This window comes from Mobula birostris, chromosome 8 (assembly GCF_030028105.1).
Source record: "Mobula birostris isolate sMobBir1 chromosome 8, sMobBir1.hap1, whole genome shotgun sequence".
NCBI classification, from domain to species: domain Eukaryota; kingdom Metazoa; phylum Chordata; class Chondrichthyes; order Myliobatiformes; family Myliobatidae; genus Mobula; species Mobula birostris.
Genome location: NC_092377.1, coordinates 160,266,493 through 160,288,497, shown reverse-complemented (window position 1 = coordinate 160,288,497; position 22,005 = coordinate 160,266,493). Strand labels below are relative to the sequence as shown.

At 44.0% G+C, this 22,005-nt stretch overlaps 1 protein-coding gene across 5 annotated transcripts in view; it reads left to right on the top strand.

Annotated features, from left to right (window-relative positions):
- Nucleotides 1-22,005, top strand: part of LOC140201875 (tetraspanin-15-like) — a 274,040-nt gene that overhangs the window by 211,586 nt on the left and 40,449 nt on the right. For all 5 annotated transcript variants that reach the window (XM_072266630.1, XM_072266627.1, XM_072266626.1 and 2 more), the window contains 2 exons: nucleotides 3,981-4,031; nucleotides 15,501-15,617. In XM_072266630.1, the coding sequence (XP_072122731.1) occupies nucleotides 3,981-4,031; nucleotides 15,501-15,617 (168 nt within the window). The remainder of the gene's footprint in view (nucleotides 1-3,980; nucleotides 4,032-15,500; nucleotides 15,618-22,005) is intronic.

Below are 22,005 nucleotides of genomic sequence, written 5' to 3'. Positions count from 1 at the left end.
TCCTCTATGCTAGGCATTTGTGAATCATTTGACTCACTTCTCATGCCACTCTGCTGCTTCCTTGGTACTTTATTTAAATATTTAAATTCTCTAATGAAGTGACTTAGCTGCAGCTGTGGTATTTGAACCTGTATTGCGGGATTCCAAATGCAGAGACTCCGCTGCTGTGCTGAAGTGTCCTAGTTTTCCTGGTGGTGACTTGTCTTTGCACATCTTTGAGTGGAAGACGCATAAGCAATTTAGCTACAGCTGCCACTGAACACTGGGAATCTGACCTGATTTGAAAAGATGTCAATGTATGCAGAAACAGCAATAACTTATGTTTTATAGTGGCTTATTGTTACAAACTATCCCCTATCATGCTTAACAATGACCTTGAGCTAAAAAGGCATTAGGAGATTTAATGGAATAAGAAAATTCTGCAGCACAGAGACTTGTCTGTGTCAATTGTGAAGGCAATGTACACTAATCCCATTTGCCAGTATTAACTCTATAACCCTTTATGCTGTTCTTGTCCAAGTACCTGTCCAAGCCCTTGATAACTTTATACGTTCAGTGGACACATTATTAGGTTCCTCCTGTACCTAATAAAGTGTGCTCTGAGTGTATGTTCACAGCCTTCTGCTATTGTAGACAATCCACTTCGAGTTTCGACATATTATGCATTCAGAAATGCTCTTCTGCACACCACTGTTGTAACACGTGGTTATTTCAGTTACTGTCACATTGCTGTCAGCTTGATCCAGTCTTGCTATTTTCCTCTGACCTCTCTCATTCGCAAGGTGTTTTCGCCTACAGGACTGCTGCCCACTGGATGTGTTTTGTTTTTCAAACCATTCTCTGTAAACTTTGGAGTTTGTTGTGTGTTAAAATCGCAGAAGATCGGCAATTTCTGAGATACTCAAACCACCCCATCTGGCACCAACAATCACTACACGATCAAAGTCACTTAGATCACATTTCTTCACCATTCCAACGTTTGGTCTGAAAAACAACGAACCCTTCTGATCATGTCTACGTACTTTTATGCATTGACTTGCTGCCACATGATTGGCCGATTATGTATTTGCGTTAACAAGCAGGTGTACCTAATAAAATGACCACTATGTAATTGTATGTGCCTCCACCACTTTTGTTTCCAGATTGTCAATATTCTTTCTTCCTCTCTCTCTCTCTCTCTTTTGCTTTCTCTCTTCTCTCTCTCTTTCCCCCTCTCTCCCTCTCTGTCCCTCTCTCTTTCTCACACACACTTTCTCTCTCTTTCTGTCTTTCCTTAAAACTATACACTTTAGTTCTAGATTCTCCACGCCAAATTTATTAATCTGCTTAGACCCGTCGACCCGTTCCTAGAACTTGGATCTCCATATCTTTCCCATCCACGTACTTATCTAAACTTCTTTTGAATGTTGGAATAACCCACACCTACCAATTCCACTGGCTGCTTGTTCCACGTTCAATCCACCTTCTGAGTGCAGGTTCCCCCCAAATATTTCACCTTCCGCCCTTAACCTATGACCTGCTCCATAGTTCTAGTCTCACCCAACCTCAGTGGGAAAAAAACCTGCTTGCATTTGCCATGTCTACAATCTTCATAATTCAAATCTCCCCTCATTTTCCTATGCTCTGGGGATAACAACCTAATGTATTCAACCTTTTTCTGTAACTCTGGTTCTCAAATCCCAGCAACATCCTTGTAAATTTTCTCTGCACTCTTTCAATCTTATTGATATCTTTCCTGTAGGTAGGTGACCAGAATTGCACACAATACTCCAAATATTCCCTCACCCACGTCTTATGCAACTTCAAAATAACATCCCAACTTCTGTACTCAGTAATCTGATTTATTAAGGCCAATATGTCTGGAGCTCTCTTCTGACCCTATCTACCCATGATGCCCCTCCAAGAGTACCACAACCATGACATAGAGTTTGGAGGCTTGCATGCCTCAACGACCTGGAGACCTATGTTGGCTGGAGTCAGGGCTTTATGCTTTTGGGTCTTGGTGGGTCACCCATGCCAAACAGGCCAAAGGGTAGAGGCCAGACTAAGAGTGGTCCAGGTTCAGGGATTCAGCTCAGGGTTAACAACCCTGACTGGTCAAACAGAACTGTTACAGAAACATCAATGGAGAATCCTTCTAGGTTGGAGTCTGATGGTATTCCTGAGTCTCCATCCAGTACTTACATGACGGACAGTAGTGAAAACCAAACTACTGACAAGATGAAGAAAGCTCTGAACCACTGCCAGAGATAGAGGACTTTCATTTCTGCTCTAAATACCAGCAGCATAATGGGCTGTAGAGTTAGAGTAGAGACCTGTGATGGCACTTTCAAGTAATTATGGATCTGTATTCCCAGATTCCTTTGCTCTACCACACACCTCAGAAATTAGGAGGAGAAGTTCTGTGGTTTAGGTCCCCAGGTGGGTGAAGGAGTGGCTGACAATGGAAAAGCACTTTTGGAGAACTTTCATTTGTTGAAAACAAGTTCTGCTAAAGGCAGCATTTGTAACTTCAACAGGCTTTCAAAAGCAGCTCATTGAAAGGAATGGTATAGACTTATAATAAGCAGTTACTGGAGAATGGGATGGACTGACTTGGTTGTACAAAGAACATTTCAAGTGTTAAATTAGATGACGAGTGAAAGCAGAAAGAATTAGATGACGGGAACAAAGAAATTATTTTTGAAAACCACCTACAGGAGACTGGATCACTAAAGCTGGTGTTCTTTGGCTGTTATTTTTGTTAGCTTTACAATTCAGAAACACCTCTTCACAAAATAGCATAGTAGGCCCAAGGGAAAGCAAAGTGCAGTAGTCTTTCACTGAAGAATTAGAGAGGGAAATTGTTGTAGCCATGTTAGTCCATGGCATGTATTGTTTCCATGGAAACCAGCTGGTGGGTTGAGAGGCCTGCCATTCTTTCCCTCAAACATGTCATGTAGCTGAAGACTTTCTTTTGATCTCTTCACTCCTTGTGATTGGATGCTGATGGCAAGACCAGTATTTATCCCTCATTACCCTTGAGGAGGTTGTACCTCCATTTTCCAATGGACAAGAAGCTAGAAGATCTCTGGTGGTCATTGTTATGCTTTGTACTTTCAGAACATTGAACTAATTCAAAGAAACTCACGGGAGTCCGAAAATACGGCTGTAGCTTCTAGTTTACTTTAAGCTAGGCGTGCATGTATCACGTGGTAGTATGATGACACATGGAATTCATGTATTTTTACATATAACCTGTAATGAAGAATTTAAACATGCAAGAATTCTTAATCAAACTATATATATATATATACACACACACACACACACACATACTATCACAAACAAGAGAAAATCTGCAGATGCTGGAAATCTGAGCAAAACACCGAAAATGCTGGAGGAACTCAGCAGGCCAGGCAGCATCTACGAAAAGCATACAGTCAACTTTTCAGGTTGAAACCCTTTGGCAGGACAGTTTTAGCCTGAAACGTTAACTGTACCCTTTTCTTAGATGCTGCCTGGCCTGCTGAATTCCTGCAGCATTTTGTGAATATATACATACAAGATTACTCAAGTATTATTGAAATATTACATGCACAACAGACAGGCACCACCTGCTGGGGAAAATGGACAGTCAATATTTCAGGTCAAGATCTTTGCTAGCCCTTGCTCCACCCCTTGCCTTCGCCCTTCATATTGGCGATCTCCCACTACCTTTCAGCCCAGATGAAAGGTCTCAGACCGAACCATTAGACGTAACATTAGATGCTACCTGACCCTATGAGTCCCTCCAGCATCTTGCTTGTTGCTCAGCAATTCTCCAAGCCAGGACGGTATGTGTTTTGGAAGTGGGTGTGAGGGAGGGATTCGCCTAATCCTGCTGCCCTGCCGGGGAGTTGCAGGTCTGACTGCTGTTGTAGTGGGACTTTGAGGATTCTGGAAGCGGCAAGCCATTATTGATGTGCTGCTGACACTTTTTTTGTTTTTCTTCCCACTAGGAAGATGAAGTCGTCAACACACAGTGTGGATACCTTATGCTAAAGCAAGAGGTAAGGAATGAGATACGTGCAAAAACTTCACCCCCATGCAGATGTAGGCAGGCTGCTGTTCATTTCCCACCCTCTCATTTCACAATGTTGGATTTATTTTGCTTTTTATTGCAATGGAGTGCCATTATTCTTTGTCCTCTTTATCTCTTCTGCCCATTATTTTCCTGACAGATTGTCTGCCTACTTACCATTGGGGTTGATGTGCACAAGCAAAATACCCACCTCTATGGAGCAGCAAGCCTTGCTCTTAAACCCAAAGTGAGCAACTGTGGGGGGGGGGGGTGGGCAGAGAATTTTGGCACCTGCCATGTATAGCATCATCATGTCAAAGCTCTCCTGAATGCATTGCGAAGCAGCCAAGAGAGTGGCAGCCCCTCATTAATATTGCTCTGTGCCCCAGTTACAAGAAGGAAAATGAAGTTTGCGCAAACATGAAAAAGTCAGATATCCAAAGCAGCACACACAAAATGCTGGAGGAACTCAGCAGGTCAGGCAGCATCTATGGAAAAGAGGAAACAGTCGACATTTCGGGCTGAGACCCTTCTTCAGGACTGAGAAGGAAAGGGGAAGATGCCAGAATAAAAAGATGTGGGGAGGGGAAGGAGGCTAGCTGGAAGGTGATAGGTGAAGCCAGGGTGGGTGAGAAAGGTCAAGGGCTGTAGAGGAAGGAATCTGATAGGAGAGGAGAATGGACCATAGGAGAAGGGGAAGGAGGAGGGGACCCTGTGGTAGTAACAGGTGGAATTTCTTCAGCTAGAGAGTGGTTAATCTGTGGAATTTGTTGCCATGTGGAGGCCAAATCATTGGGAGTATTTAAGACAGCAATGGATAGGTTCTTGATTGGTAAAAGGGTTAGGGGTTACAGGGGGAAGGCAGGAAAATGGGGTTGAAAACAACTCAGCCAAATCTGAATGTCAGAACAGTCTTGATGAGCTGAATGGCCTAATTCTGCTGCTATGCCGTATGCTGTTATGATCTGTTACTGCCTGCAAGGATGATGGAATTACTGTAATTCTGGTGTCTGTTAATTGGAATTTGTGTATATATTAGAAAAGGGAGAAAGCAGAAGAAGCATGCTGCCTGGATCGGGCACCATGACTTCTGAGGGCAGGTTGAGCAAGCTGAAGCTTTTCTCTTTGGAGCTAAGGAGCATGAGTGGTGACCTGATAGAGATGTGCAAGATGATAAGGGGCATGGATAGAGTGGATAGTCGGAGACTTTTCCCTAGGGCAGAAATGCCAGTACGCGGGGCTCTAACTCTAAGGTGATTGGAGGAAAGTATGGGGAGGATGTTAGAGATGCATTTCATACACAGAAGGTAGTGGCTGCATGAAAGACACTGTTGAATGTAGTGGGGAAGATGGATACATTAAAGCAGGAGTTCCCAACCGTTTTTATGACATTGGACCCCCTACAACTAACTGACGGGTCCATAAACTCCAGATTGGGAACTCTGTTTTATTTATTGATTTATTGAGATATAGCACAGAATAGACCCTTCCAGCCCTTCGAGCCATGCCGTCCAGCAATTCCCGATTAAACCCAAGCCTAATCACGGGATGATTTACAATAACCAATTAACCTACTAACGGGGTACATCTTTGGACAGTGGGAGGAAACCAGAGCACCCGGTGGAAACCCGCACATTACCGGGAAAAACATCCAAATTCCTTACGGGCAATGACGGGAATTGAACCTGAGTTGCTGATACTGTGAAGTGTTGTGCTCACCACTAGGCTACCGTGCTGCATTAGGGACAGTTAAGAGACTCTTAAGTTAGGCACATGAAAGATGGAAAAATAGAGGGCTCTGTGGGAGGGAGTGGTTAGATTGATCATAGAGTGGGTTAAGAGGTCAGCACAACATTGTGGGCGGGAGGACCTGCACTGTGCTGTATTGTTCTACGTTCTAAGCCAGTGGGCGGTGAGTTTGTGGAACACAGACCAAGACCAATGAACTCAAGAAGCTGTGCCGTTCAGTACGGGAACAAGAATCTGTGGTCCTTCTTTGCTTCCTAGGCACATCTCTGTGTGGGAGTGACACCACGAGTGTGTCACTAGCTAAATATAATTTTCAGGGCCACTTATATTCTTGTCAGTCCTTCAGCATACCAAATGCTGGGCCGAAAATATATGTGTCAGTTCAGTGAATTAACAAGAATACACCCAATGCAAGAATACAATAAACCAAATAATTTTAATGGGTTTATTGCAAATCTGAGAAGCTCTCATTAGAATACGAACACGAGGAAATCTGCAGATGCTGGAATTTCAAGCAACACACATCAAAGTTGCTGGTGAACACAGCAGGCCAGGCAGCATCTCTAGGAAGAGGTACAGTCGACGTTTCGGGCTGAGACCTTTCGTCAGGACTAAGTGAAAGAAGAGCTAGTAAGAGATTTGGAAGTGGGAGGGGGAGGGGGAGATTCAAAATGATAGGAGAAGACAGGAGGAGGAGGGATGGAGCCAAGAACTGGACAGGTGATTGGCAAAAGGGATATGAGAGAATCATAGGACAGGAGGCCTAGGGAGAAAGAAAAGGGGGAGGGGGGAAAAAAGCCCAGAGGACGGGCAAGGGGTATAGTGAGAGGGACAGAGGGAGAAAAAGGAGAGAGAGAAAAAGAATGTGTGTAAGTAAATAAATAACGAATGGGGTACGAGGGGGAGGTGGGGCATTAGCGGAAGTTAGAGAAGTCGATGTTCATGCCATCAGGTTGGAGGCTACACAGACGGAATATAAGGTGTTGTTCCTCCAACCTGAGTGTGGCTTCATCTTTACAGTAGAGGAGGCCGTGGATAGACATATCAGAATGGGAAGGGGACATGGAATTAAAATGTGTGGCCACTGGGAGATCCTGCTTTCTCTGGCGGACAGAGCGTAGGTGTTCAGCGAAACAATCTCCCAGTCTGCGTCGGGTCTCCTTCTCGTTAGAACATAGCCAAGAGTTAGGGTCTTTTCTCCACTAACATTCCAGGAGCTGACAATGTTGTTTTGAGCCTAAGTATCATCATCCAAAATTGTAAGAATTCATAGCAACAGCCTTTGTTCCTCACAGATTTAATTTGTTTTCTAGACCCTGCAACCTCTTGCTTTTGGGAGAACAAATAAAAACATTTTTTTTTAAATCCATTCTAAGGAACAGCAACTTACAAATCTTTTTTATTCACTGATTAAGTTGTTTTTTTTCACGGTTGGCTTTGCACAATTCAATTTTGGCTGAAAGAATGTTGCAGCGAGGAAAGTTATATTAAATCTGACCAGAGATTGTTAGAGCTCTGCACAGGCCAGCCAGCTTCCTGGCCCATACTGTCTGTAACATCAGAGCAACAAAGAGCTTTAGATTTAATGGGAGAATAGGGTGCAGGTAGACACACTGAAATTGGGAGTTGATTTATTACCGTCACGTGTTGTTGTTGTTCCTATGTGACGCATCAGGCAACAACCTTGCCATTTCTTTAGCATTTGGCTGTTTTTTAAGAGGCCGAGTTGCCAGCTGGATGCTCAACCCAGCACGGACGGAAAGTGTGCGAGGAGCCGGCTGGATTTGAACCTGGGACCACTCACCTCGAAGTCCAGTGCTGATGCCACTACACCACCAGCCGGCATTGGTCTTATGTACCAAAAATTTAAAAAAAACTTTTGTTTGCATGACATTAAACAGATAATTTCATATACTGTATAAGTACGTTGAGGCACAGTAGTACGAAAGCAATCTTAGTAGTGGCAGGGCAATCACTCAAGTTGAGCATAATGTCTATTGGTGGGTCCTCTGGTGGCTGTAGAGGCCAATTCGGGATCCACATATTCTGGTGTAGTGTGGGCAAGTGGTGGCTATGGTTAGTGGCTGGGTCGTTTGGTTGTTCAGTCTCTCCTTTCACAGCTGCCGCTTGTTCTCTGCGGCACGGCGGAGGTCGCTCTCATGCAGCGCAGCTCCCTCGAACAGATTTCCTCCAGGTGTACCTATTGAGTGCAATGTCTTCCCAGGTTTTAGATGGAATGTTGAATTTCTTCAGGCTGACTTTGATGTTTTGAAGCATTTCCTTTACCCACCAGGGGCTTGCTGCCCTTCCTTCAACTGGGAGTAAAGGGTCTGTCTGGGGAAACAGATCCAAACAAAAGCAATAATAGACCATAAAATATATTTATTTTTATTTTATTTAGAAATATGTGCAGAATAGGCCCTTCTGGCCCAATGAGCCACACCATCCTGCGTCCCACCTATTTAAGAATAAACAGTCAACATTTAGGGCCAAGACACTTCAGCAGCCCTGAAAAAAAGGATCTGGGTCCAAAACATTGACTGTTTACTCTTTTTCCGTACATGCTGCCTGATCTGCTGAGCTCCTCCAGCATTTTATGTGTGTTGCTTTGGATTTCCAGCATCTGCAGATCTTCTCATGTTTTATCCCAAGACTAATCACAGGGCCAATGGTCACTTAACCTACTAACTGGCACATCTATGGACTGTGGGAGGAAACCAGAGCACTCGGAGGAAACCCACGCGGTTCACGTGGAGAATGTATGAATCCTTGCAGATGGTGCCAGAATTGAAGTCCAAACTCTGACGCCATGAGCTGTAATAGCATTCTGCTAATATTGTTACAGTTGCAGTGGAAGTGTAGTGCAGGCTGGGAATTAGGTGTAAGGTCAAGGGTCAAGAGTCAGCTTCATTCGCCATATACTAGGAATTTGCTGTTTTGTGTTGGTCAACAAAAAATTACATTCAACAATTATAAAGAATAAAGGACCAAAAAAATAAAGTTAGAGGAAGAAATATGCAAACATAAATAGAATTTACAATGTAAGCAGCATTATAAAAAGTGGTTTGAAGTGTTTACAGTGCAGTGACTGGGGTAATGGATAGAGGGGGCTGTGGAGGGCAACCAGAATGGTAGATCAGATTAACTGCCTGGGAGAAGGAAATGTTTAAGGTGTAAATACTATGAAAATCTGAAAATACTTAGCAGGACAGGCCACATTTGTGGAGAGAGAAACAGAGACAACATTTTGGGCCGGCGCACTGCTATCTGAATATCTGCCAAGATTTTCAGTCTTGGGTCACACAATGATGTTTTCATGTCCTCTCTGTGTGGGCAGGCACTGTTCGTAATTAACTGTAGTTGCAGCACACGGCAGCTGGAACTGTCCCCTCAAAGGCATTGGCAGACCTTAACCAAAGGTTTGGTGCAATAAAAGGAACTGAGGTGCAACTAAGTGTGATGGTACTGTCTTTCCAGATGGCAGAACCTGCTACTAACTGAGATAGAGATGAAAGGAGTTCTGGGGTTTGTGCTCCACTGTTGAAGCACTTTAACCCTGTAGAGGCAAGTTATAAGCAATTGAAAACAGTCATACTAATGTTGAAGTGAAGAATGCAAAATCAACAGATCAGCTATGAGTATCTCCTCTCCACAAGGAATAGGCATTGGAATGATAGGTGGTGTGTGTTTATTTACGTAAATATTAGTCAAATGTAAAGAGGCAGCACACTGTTAAGGGCAGTGTTGGTGAGCAGAGGCATTTTGGGGATGAAGTTCGTAACTCCCTGAAACTGGCTTCCACAGATTGAAAGGCTAATTAAGAAGGCATATGGCAAGCTTGTCTTTATTGGTCAAGGCATTGAGTTCAAAAGTCAGGAAGTTATGTTGCAATTTTATTCTACTCAAGTTAGGAGTATTGCACACAGTTTTGGTCTCCCCATTATAGGAAGGATATCAAAGCTTTGGAGAGGGTGCAGAAGAGGTTTACCATGGTGTTGCCTGGATTAGAGGGTGTGTGCTATCATGAGGGTTGGACAGACTTGGGTTGTTTTCTCTGGAACAGCGGAGACTGAGGAGATATCGAAAGGAGGTTTATGAGATTATGGGAGGCTGACTGTAGATAGAGTAGACAGACAGTAGCTTTTCCCACAGTTGAAATGTCTGCTACCAGAGCGTATGCGTTTAAGGTGAGAGGAGGTAATTTTAAAGGAGATGTGAGGAGCAAGTTTTTTTTACACAGAGAGTGGTGGGTGCCTGGAATGTGCTGCCTGGGGTGGTGGTAGAAGCAGAAACATTAGAGAGTTTTAAGAGACGTTGTTAGGAGAAGCCCCAACCACGCCAGCTTCTGGAATTTGGACACTCAAACTCCCTGAAGTGCAGGTAAGTGACAAGGCCCCTTTGAGGGTTCAGGATGGTGTCACTAATTGGTAATCATCTTTCAAGCGCCAAGAATTGGAGTATTTAAGGAACACCTGATCTGTGGTTCGGTGCTCAATTGTAAACCTACTAGTGATATCGCCTAGTATTTGTTTTGAGCTTAGATCCAGTGTAATACCGTGTCTCAAACCTTGCTTCGGATATCCCAGCATTTGGGTCCGATTCATACTCATCAAGGACTCTTGTCACAGTACGGTTGTGCCAACGTGGAACCAGCAGGGTGTCGGAGCCTTTCGTCAGCAGTGGCCAGCCATAGCGAGAAAATTTCCAGACAGAGCCTGGAGATACACGACCTCCAGGTTGTCGTGTGCCAGGGAGGAAGCCAAAGTCACTCAGGCAAGGCTCTTGGTCACTCTGTGGAGCCAGTCTGTCTTCCAACCCCGGAGGGATTTGACGGTGACCTGGGTTCTTGTTGCGGCTCCCTCATCATTAGTATTTGAACTCCAGCCATCCCAGTGCCCTTCAGAGCACAGAATGGTGGTCTTCATTATCTCCCTTCTGACTGGAAGAGCCCTGGACTGGGCCATCGTGCATTGGGGACACAGGTCGGAGACTTGCTCAGATTCGGAGGAATTCAGGGCTGCCATGAGGAAGGTATTTCATCACCCTGCAGCAGCTAGCTGAGCCTCAGACAGCCTGATGAAGTGGGGAACGGTCAGCAGCCAACTCTGTGATCGAATTTCAGACCTTGGCCCAGGAGAGTAGTTGGAACGGGGAGACCTTGGCCACACTATACAGCCACAGACTCTGAGATGAACCAAAGGATGCCCTTGTCTTGGGAGAGCCAGCAGAGAACTTAGAAGATTCTGATTGACCAGTCCATCCGTCTCGATAATCATCTGGCAGAGCAAGAGCCTGTCTGAGCCCGGTCCCTATGCATTGTAATTCCACTCCCCAACCTTGGACCTGCTCAAGATGCAGTCGAACCCATGCAGTTCAGTGGTGCCAGATTATCCACTGATGAGAGGTCCCGACGTTGGAGTCAAGGTCGCTGCTTTTAAGGCGGGGAAGCAGGTCACCTGTGGGCCAAATGTCCGAAGCTGCAGCCACCTAGGGAACTGCTAAGACCGCCCAGTGTCGGGAGGACTGTGACGGTAGCAGCCGCTATGCCCAATCCCACGGATTCTGGTTTTGTGCTGAAGGCAGAGTTCACCTGCGGTAAGAACTCGAAGGCTTTTATGGACTCTGGAGCAGCGGGTGATTTCCTGGATTCAGGAACTGCCCATCAGTTCGACGTACCACTGCGAGAGCTGAGCCAGCCCATGCCTACAAACTGTCTTGGACGGCCGCCCACTAGGTTCCAGGCTGATACAGCAGCAGACTGTGGTTTTGCAAGTGAGGATAGGGCATCATATGGAAGACATCAGGTTCTACACTAATGACTCTCTACTCAAACCCCTGATCCTCAGGTACCCTTGGCTTTCCCAGCATAACCCATCCGTGATCTGGAGGGAGCGGAGAATCACTGTTTGGTCCAGTCATTGTAAGAGGGTATGTTTGCACCATGGTGTTCTGACACCCAGACTCTCTCATGCCCAATGACCAATAAGGGGATACCTTTCAGTGCGAGGGAACCTGAGACCTTCTGGAGACCTATCAAGAATGGACAGGCCGGTTCTGGCCAACGGGGCTGTGCGAGCCCCGATACAGTCTAGTCGGAGAGAGAGAATCAGGAAAGGTCCAAGGAGGGGCCTGAGCAGACTGGGAAACTTGCCACTAAGCTTAAGGAATCCAGCTGCCAGGTTTCAAGGAAGGGAGGGACCCCTGTACGCCAATCTATGAAGTTTGTTCCCAGGGGGGCAAGAACTCTCTATAATGCCTCGCTGCCATTGCCTGAGGATACAGACGGGGATTCAGATTCTGTTTTGGCCACTGTTTCTACGAAGGAACTTTATGAGCATAGGGAGAGGACTCACCCTTGTCACCTAAGAAACCTCAGGAGTCATCCTCGAAGGAAGGGGCAGAGGAGACAGCAACACCCAGACTGGTCGAAATTCCTTCCGTCTACAAGGACTTGGAAGAGGTCTTCAGCAAGGGAAAGGCCTCAACTCTTCCACCGTACAAACCCTACGAGTGTCCTATAGACCTGCTGCCTGGTATCTGTCCCCCGCGGGGTCGATTTTACGCACTCTCAGGCCCAGAGAGAAGTGCAATGGAGTATATAAAGAAAGTACTTGCACAGGCTTCATTTGGCCCTCCACCTCACCCATCGGTGCAGGCTTCTTCTTCGTACCAAACAAAGATGGGAGCTTGCAGCCGAGCATTGATTATAGGGGATTAAACCACGTCTGGCTAAGATCGCTATCTCCTTTCACTCATGAATATAGCTTTTGAGGTAGAAGGAGATGAGTTATTAACTTCAAACTTTCTGCATAATCACTCAAAGAATTGAACTGCACGTGCATATAATGAGAGCTGTATAACTCATCTCCTTCTACCTAAAGCCACGAACTTATCAATCACCCCTGCTGTGGACCACTTCTGGAGGTCCAAGACACCAACTTCTACAAAGAAGGGATCTGTATGCTCCACGACCGCTGAACTAAATGTGCTACATTTTCTAAAATTGATTCCTTCTACCTTAGGCCACGAACTTATCAATCACCCCTCATATGTATTTTGATAATAAATTTACTTTGAAATTTGAAATAAACATATAGTTATTCAGCCGTTTCAATCACAGGCTGGTGGATTAAGGCAGAGTGAAGATGTGGAGACTTAAGGCAGAGTGAAGATGTGGAGACTTATCCTTGGATTGTACATGGTCAGCATGGCATAACGTACTGTACCTGTTCAATGCAGAAGCATAGCTTGACCTGTGAGTTCTCCATCGAAGAACCTCTAGTTGAATGGAAATATCCATGCAGGAACTGACCTGGTGGCCAAGAGTTCTTGGGCTACCTTCCTCTCTAAGCTTTCTGTCTCTCTCTCTCTCTCTCTTTCTACAGTTCTCCTTAAAATCTCTCTCACTAGTATCTCATGTGACTCTGTGATGTGTAGTTCAAATTTATTGTCATTCAGCCATATGCATGTATACTGCCAAATGAAACAATGTTCTTCCAGATCAAGGTGCAGAACACAGTACAAATAACTTGCATACAAAACATAAAGTAATATTACCACCAAAAAATTAACATGCAATAAAATATATTCCAGAAGATTGACATTTCGCATAGGGTGCATTTACAACACAAGTTAAAAGTAAACAGTGTAACGCGAATGGTTCTTCATACATGATGAGACCTGGGTGGCCACTGTTCCTTCTAAGAGGTGTGGCTGAAGCAGCCGCACAGTAATTGAAATGCTCCCACGCACATAGCCTTTGTTTCCACGCAAGCTGGAATTTTCTTGTATGTAATGTTAATGTAATTTTGAAAGTATATTAATATAATTTGGAAATTTTGTTAATATAATTTTTAAATTATGCTAAAATAATTTTGAAATCGATTAATGTAATTGTAAAATACCCTGTAATTAAACTGAAAGATCTGCTTGCATCTATTAAATTCTGACATGGATACTGCACCTATTATTCGATTCATTCAACGTGACTTGGATAATATATTTCCTGACCAAGAGTTAAGAGAACGGCAAGCTTTTGACCCCATTGCTATTGCAAACGCAACCCGTTTTGAATTTGGAAAAGAGAATGTTGTAGGACTGACAAAAAAATTACTCAGCTACTATTACGAACTACGATGAAAGCGTTGCCTCAAAATATTGCAGCAGTACTGTAATTTCAAATTTGTCATTTCTGAGTAAGTTAGGACTGGTTCAGTTAACACCTCCACTGACTGATATGTTGAACTACGTGCTTAGAAATGAAGAATTTGAAGAACTGTCTTGTTGACATTGTTGGAACATTTCCAGCTTCTAACGCTGACTGTGAACGTGGATTCAGTCTTATGAATTCAATCAAATGTACACCTAGAAACAGACTAGAAGTGGAATATTTGAATGATTTAATGAGAATTAAGACAAATCTTTCACCTGTATGCAATTTGGATAGTGTTTATAGACAATGGATTTATAATACAGATGAGAAAAAGTTTACAAAACGTGAAAGATTTTCTTTGTTGTACTGTATTTCATTATACCCTTCAACTAATAAATAAGATCAAAAGTATGTCATTTTTCAGTTTCATTCTAAATAGGCAGTGTATACATATCACAAAAAATATACTTAAAATACCGTGCAGTTTTCAGGCCATGTAAAAGTTTCCTGCATAGCTGCAGAGAAAAAAATAGAGGGAACTTGATAGTGGCAGGGAGTTCAGTAGCCTTACGATAAGGAAGAAGCTGTTTCCCATTCTAATAGTGGGTGCAGGGCAATGGCACAAGGACTTGGACATGTTGAGAGAGTGGGCAAAGCGGTGGCAGATGAAATACAGTGTGGGGAAGTGTTGGGTTATGCAGTTTGGTAGGAGGAATAAATGCGTAGTTTATTTAACCTCTGCTGTCTTATTGGTGTTATACAGTACTGTATAACACATGTGTTCCTCAGACACTTTTATATAGCTAGGGTATCTAAGACTTTTGCACAGTATTGTATTTGTCAACATGGAACGGAGATTGAGATTGCAAATCTGGCATGTTGGGATTGGTCAAAGTGGGGCGCTACGGGAGGGATGTGGGACAGGTGGTAGAGAAGGAATGCCATGGGGTTTGCAGACACAGCCAAAGGCAATGCAATTTGATTCGAAACTATTGGTTTATTGAACACTACAGATTGTCTCTCTGGTGCTTCTCACTCCTTTCCCTCTCTCTTCCCCTTTTCCCAACCATGATTCCCCTCTCCCTGCCCCCTTCCCACTCTCAGTCCGCAATAGGGATCCATATCAGAATCAGCTTAATTATCGCTAACATATATCATGAAATTTGTTTTTTTTCTTTGCAGCAGCAGTACAGTGAAATACATAAAACTACTACAGTACTGTGCAAATGTCTTAGGCACCCAAAATATATAAAATGTATGTGTCTGAAACTTTTGCGCAATTCTGTAATTATTTATTTATTATTTGTTGGTCAACAGGTTGTCTTCTTTTGCACATTGGCTGTTTTCAGTCCTTGTTTGTGTTCAGTTTTCCATGGATTCTATTGTATTTCTTTGTTCTACTGTAAATTCCTGCAAGAAAATGTATCTCAGGGTAGCAAATGGTGAGATATTTGGACTTGGATAATAAATTAGCATTGAACCTTTAACATTTGTTAATAGATACCTTAAGAGAACTCCTTGTCCACAATGCTGAGCGATTATTGTTGTTTCACACAGCATTTTGAGGTTGACAAGATCATCCATGTCCGAGGCTGCATAGATGCCATCAATTTGTGGTTCGAGGATAACGTCATCATCACAGTGGGAATACTCGCAGCCATTATCCTGCCACAGGTAACCTCTTGATTTAATTGTTGTGCTCATAATCTGCTGACAGAGATTCAGAGCAGTTCCTAAACCTCAGAGGCATCATATAGTTACCAGGGTTCACTTTAGCCTTGGAACATATGCTAATAGTGAACAGCTTACTTGGGATATAAACTCCATTCTTCTATTATCTTTCCTCAATCATTCCTTCTCCCAGTTCACGAGGCACCCCTTCCTTCCGTGGGTTCTGAAGCCTCAAGTTGGGCTGATTGTAGATTATTATTTATTTACTTACTGGCCCATTATGCCATTGGTGTTTAGGGCATCACTGAAGGTCCCTCTATTTCTGGTGGTGCCCAGGGCTTCCTTCATCACGTCAGTGGCTTCCTCCCAGTTTTCAGTACTGTCAGTAATGCAAGTCCTGGTGGAGACTCAGGAACATTGTCGCACTCAGATGTCGAAGGATCTTTCATTGCTTTACCAGTCAGGGCTGTCAGTCTGGAGGACCGGTGGACCACTGTCTGGCCCCCACCCTTTGATTTGGTTTGGCATGGCTGACCCTACCAAGAGCCAAAGCATAAAGCCCTGACTCCAGCCAACATAGCTCTCCAGGTCATTGAGACACACAAGCCCCCAAACCCTATGTCGAAGAAACCCTACGCCAAACCCTCCAAGGCCCTCTTGGAGGTGTAGAATATTAAGAGACAGAAGAATCCATTCCAATGGCAGTGACACATTGCACATTTTGCAGGAGAGTATCTCGTTGAGATATGGGGTGTAAGTACTTCGTGGGATGTTGAAGAAAGAGGGTACTGGTGATCTGTGCAACCACAGGTTTAGGACCATTGCTGAAAAGGATATGGACAGATGATGCTGTAACCAGCACTGTGGCTTGAAGAGCAAAATAGATGGGAAGATATTGGAATTACGCACCAAGATGCAGTGGAAAGTTTATCTTGTGTACTGTTCATTCAGATCTGAGGTGCAAAGGGAATTGGAAGTCCTCATGCAGGATTCCCTAAAGGTAAATTTGCAGGTTGAGTTAGTGGTGAGGAAGGCAAATGCAATATTAGCATTCATTTCAAGAGGACTAGAATATAAAAGCAAAGATGTAATGTTTAGGCTTTATAAGGCACTGCTGAGGCTTCACTTGGAGTACTGTGAGCAGTTTTGGGCCCCTTATCTAAGTAAGAATGTGCTGACACTGGAGAGAGTTCAAAGAAGGTTCGCAAAAATAATTCTGGGATTGAATGACTTGTCATATTAGGAGTGTTCATGGCTCTGAGCATGTACCCACTGGATTTCAGAAGAATGAGGGGCAGATCTCATCGATGATGATGATGATGACGTCAGCTCAGGCCTGAGAGACCAGCGTTGGGCATTTTCATGCCTTACAAGGTGCGGAACGAGAGACTGTGTGGCGCGCCATTCCTCACACAGACACTTCGCAGTATCTTTCTTTATTTTATGAGGTCAAGTTGCGATCTCAACACTCAACCCGGCACGGATGGAAAGCGTACTGGGGAACGGCCCGACTGGGTTCGAACCCGGGAACCTCTGCTGCGGAGTCTGGCGCTGATGTCACTGCGCCACCAGCCGAGCTCATTGAAACCTAGCAAATATTGAAAGGCCTCAATAAAGTGGATATGGAGAGGATCTTTCTTATGGTGGGGAGTCTAAGACCGGAGGACACAACCCCAGAATAAAGGGGCATCCATTTAGAATGGAGATGAGGAGGAATTTCTTTAGCCAGAGAGTGATGAATCTGTGGAATTTGTTGTCACAGGCAGTTGTTGAAGCCAAGTATATTCAAGTCAGAGGTTGATTAGTCAGGGCATGAAGGGATACAGGGAGAATACAGGAGATTGGAGCTGAGAGGGAAATGGATCAGCCATGATGAAATGGTGGAGTGGGCTTGATGGGCTAAATGGCCTAATTTTACTTCTATAGCTTATTATCTTATGGTCTTCTGATCAATACATTACACATTGTATTGATATAGTACAAGGTAAAACAATAACAATGCAGAATAAAGTGCAACAGACACAGAGAAAGTGCAGTGCAGGCAAATTCTAAGATGCAAGATCACAATAAGGTAGATTGCGAGGCCAAGAGTCCAACCTGTCATACTAGGGGACCATTCAATTGTCTTATAACAGTAGGGTAGAAGTTGTATATGCTTTCAGGCTTTTGTATCTTTTGCCCAGTGGGAGAGGGGAGAAGGCAGAATGCCTGGGGTTGACGGGGTCGTTCATTATGCTGGCTACATACATATAGAGACGTTGTAAAAATCTGTTGGTATTTAATATTGTCAAAGAGTGAACATGGTTGAGCAGTGCAGGACAGCCATCTTGAGCTTCTGGTTGGTTGGCATTTTAACTCTCCTCCCCACCCCTACACTGGCCTGTCCATCTCGGCCTTCTCAGTTGACATGGTGAAGCTGAGCTCAAACTGAAAGAACAGCGCAGTGGTGTGAGCATAGTGTTTTTCACTTTAGACAACCCATACCCCGAGCACTCTCATCCCACACACTCACTTGTCCACTTGGGTTTCTCCTCTCTTTGTTCTCCTTTCCTATCCCCTCCCTCTTCCCCTCACCTTCCTGGTTCTGTCTGCTTATCACTCCTGATCCTTTATCTGGTTCTACCAAACATCTACCAGTCTTTGTCCAGGGTTATGGGGAGACTGGGATTTGGAGGGATAATAAGTCAGCCATATTGGAATGGTGGAGCAGACTTCATGGACCGAAAGACTTATTTCTGCTCCTATGTCCAATGGCCTTATGGTCTGACAAGCACAAGAAATTCTGCAGATTGTGGAAATCCAGAGTAACACACATAAAACACTGGAGGAACTCAGCAAGTCAGGTAACTTCTGTGGAGAGGAATAAAGAGATGACGTTAGATACTGCCTGACCTGCTGAGTTCCTCCAACATTTTACATGTGTTACTTTCCCCTCGCAATCCTGATGCAGGGTCCTGATCCGAAATATTAACATGCACCTTGCCTCCACAGACATTATTTGACCTGCTGAATTCTTCCAGCATTCATTTTTTTTCATTCTGAACAAATCCAGTCTTGTAAAAATTCATATTTGTACTTATTTAGTTACTCCCTGTTATTCCCCTGGCGTTTAGGGCAGCAATGAAAGTCCTCCATCTATGTCTGTCCTTGGTTGCACACAGATATAGAAGGATTCTTCGTTGCTGTTTCCATAATAAGCTTTTTTTGATCAGTCAGTGTTGTTAGCCCAGAGCTGAACTCCTGAACCTGGAGGTCTGATGGGGCACTCTTAGTCTGACCTCTACCCTTTGACCTGTTTGGCATGGGTGACCCTACCAGAAGCCAAAGCACAAGGCCCTGACTCCAACCAACATTGCTCTCCGGGTCATTGAGGCACGCAAGTCTCCAAACCCAACGACATGGTTGTGCTCTACTTGGAGATTATATATGTATGGTCCTCTCAATTAACATGACATGAGTACTGGGTATTTTAACAAACTGTATTCTAAGCATGAACTATAATTGCCTGTACACTCTCTTATGATCTTCTTTAAATATATTCCTTAGGAGACATTTTCGCAGTCTTGATGAGCTTGTGAGTTTTGAATTGTTAAGCTAAATATTAGTGACAAAGTTGCACGTTGAAAGCATTGCTGTGGAAGTATGCAATGGTCCTATTGCTGCACCTTTTCTACAACACTTAGTCGTTGGTTCTGTCCAGTCTGAAGGGAACTGACCCAAAATATATCATCACATGTCTTGTCGTATAACATGGGTGATCTTGGTCCCATGATCATGATTGTTCTTGGCAAATTTTTGCACAGAAGTGGTTTGCCATCGAGGTCTGGGAGGTGTCTTTACAAGACAGGTGACTCCAGCCATTATCAACACTCTTCAGAGATTGTCTGCCTGGCGTCAGTGGTTGCATAACCAGGACTTGTGATATGCACCAACTGCTCATATGACCATCCACCACCTTCTCCCATGCCTTCAGAGATTCTGATCAGAGGGCTAAGCAGGTGATGCACCCTGCCAAAGGGTGACCTGAAGGCTAGCAAAGGGAGGGCATGCCTTACACCTCCTTTGATAGAGACATATCAACACCCTATCACCCGTCCAAAATGTATAAAATATGAAATTGGGGAAGATCTCCTCCACAGATAAGCTGGAGCTAAGGGTGTGAAAATTGCAGTTATGAAACCAGAACAAACTTGCATAGTGCTAAGTGAAATCTAACATTGGCAGAATCAGAATCAGGTTTAATATTACGAACATTTGTGCCTTCTTCATAATTGCATCGATATGTTGAGCCCAGAATAGATCTTCAGAGATGCTAACACCCAGAAACTTGAAACTGCTCACCCTTTATCCCCCAATGAGGATTGGTGTGTGTTCCTTTGACTTCTCCTTCCTGAAGTCCACCATCAGTTCATTGGTATTACTGATTCTGGGTGTGAGGATGTTGTTGTGGCACCATGGAACCAGCCAAATCTATCTCACTACTGTATGCCTCCTCGAACACCCTCTGAGATTCTACCGACAAAGGTAAAAGTCTGGATGTTCAAAGCAGGGCTTTGATTTCATTTCAGATTCATTGCTTTGTCAGTCTAGCTTGAAAAGCCAGGAGCAAATTTCGTGAAATGTGGACTTTTGATCTACGGGTGCACTGATGCTGAGCATGGGCTAATCAATAAATAGTTAAGAAAAGCTGTGTTTATAAAGGAGGAGTCACTTGTAATCTGCTTGGAGTGATACCACTTTCTGTCTGGGCTTTGAAAACTGTGCATTTTTGAAGGTAGCATTCCTCATCTCGTGTGGCCATCCTGAGGGAGTACAGCAGTAATTGATGGCAAGTGTTTTCATTGTGATTAATCAGCAACCTGAAAGCAGTATCAGGGTTACGGAGTAGGATGCTATCTCTGTGCAAAGCCTGTTTGTGGATTGTATCTTGGATGAGTGTAATGTTATTTAAACTGTTTGCTGGGACATTTCAAAGGTATTCAGAATTGGCTTGCCTGCAGAAGGCAGAGGGTGGTGGTGGAGGGAGTACATTCAGATTGGAGGGTTGTGACCAGTGGTGTCCCACAAGGATCTGTTCTGGGACCTCTACTTTTCATGATTTTTATTAACGACCTGGATGTGGGGGTAGAAGGATGGGTTGGCAAGTTTGCAGACGAGACAAAGGTTGATGGTGTTGTAGATAGTGTAAAGGATTGTCGAAGATTGCAGAGAGACATTGATAGGATGCAGAAGTGGGCTGAGAAGTGGCAGATGGAGTTCAACCTGGAGAAGTGTGAGGTGGTACACTTTGGAAGGACAAACTCCAAGGCAGAGCACAAGGTAAATGGCAGGATACTTGGCAGTGTGGAGGAGCAGAGGGATCTGGGGGTACATGTCCACAGATCCCGGAAAGTTGCCTCACAGGTAGATAGGGTAGTTAAGAAAGCTTATGGGGTGTTAGCTTTCATAAGTCGAGGGATAGAGTTTAAGAGTTGCGATGTAATGATGCAGCTCTATAAAACTCTGGTTAGGCCACACTTGGAGTACCGTGCCCAGTTCTGGTCGCCTCACTGTAGGAAGGATGTGGAAGCATTGGAAAGGGTACAGAGGAGATTTACCAGGATGCTGCCTGGTTTAGAGAGTATGCATTATGATCAGAGATTAAGGGAGCTAGGGCTTTACTCTTGGAGAGAAGGAGGATGAGAGGAGACATGATAGAGGTGTACAAGATAGAGGAATAGATAGAGTGGATAGCCAGCGCCTCTTCCCCAGGGCACCACTGCTCAGTACAAGAGGACATGGCTTTAAGGTAAGAGGTGGGAAGTTCAAGGGGGATATTAGAGGAAGGTTTTTTACTCAGAGAGTGGTTGGTGCGTGGAATGCACTGCCTGAGTCAGTGGTGGAGGCAGATACACTAGTGAAGTTTAAGAGACTACTAGACAGGAAGATGGAGGAATTTAAGGTAGGGGGTTATATGGGAGGCAGGGTTTAAGGGTCGGCACAACATTGTGGGCCGAAGGGCCTGTAATGTGCTGTACTATGTCCTAAAGGTAGCTTGGATCTAGGACGTCATGGTCCAAGGGCTTCATTCTAATTCTATGAACGGATTTTCTCAGACCTACTTAAGGTTTCTGACTTAAAAAAGCCCAAGGACTATTTTTTAATCTTTTGTATGATGAGTACAGGCAAAGATTAGGATTTTAAAAGAGGTACAAGGGTGAATTTGAGTTTTTGAACAATGTTCGATTCGAAATATAGATAGCCTACTGCAAATTAAATCAGAATCAGATTCAGGTTTATTATCACTGATGTGCTTTGTGAAATTTGTTGTTTTGTTAATCAGTACAGTGCAAGATATAAAAATCTCCTATAAGTTACAATAAAGAATAAAAGACATAAATAGAGCAAAACT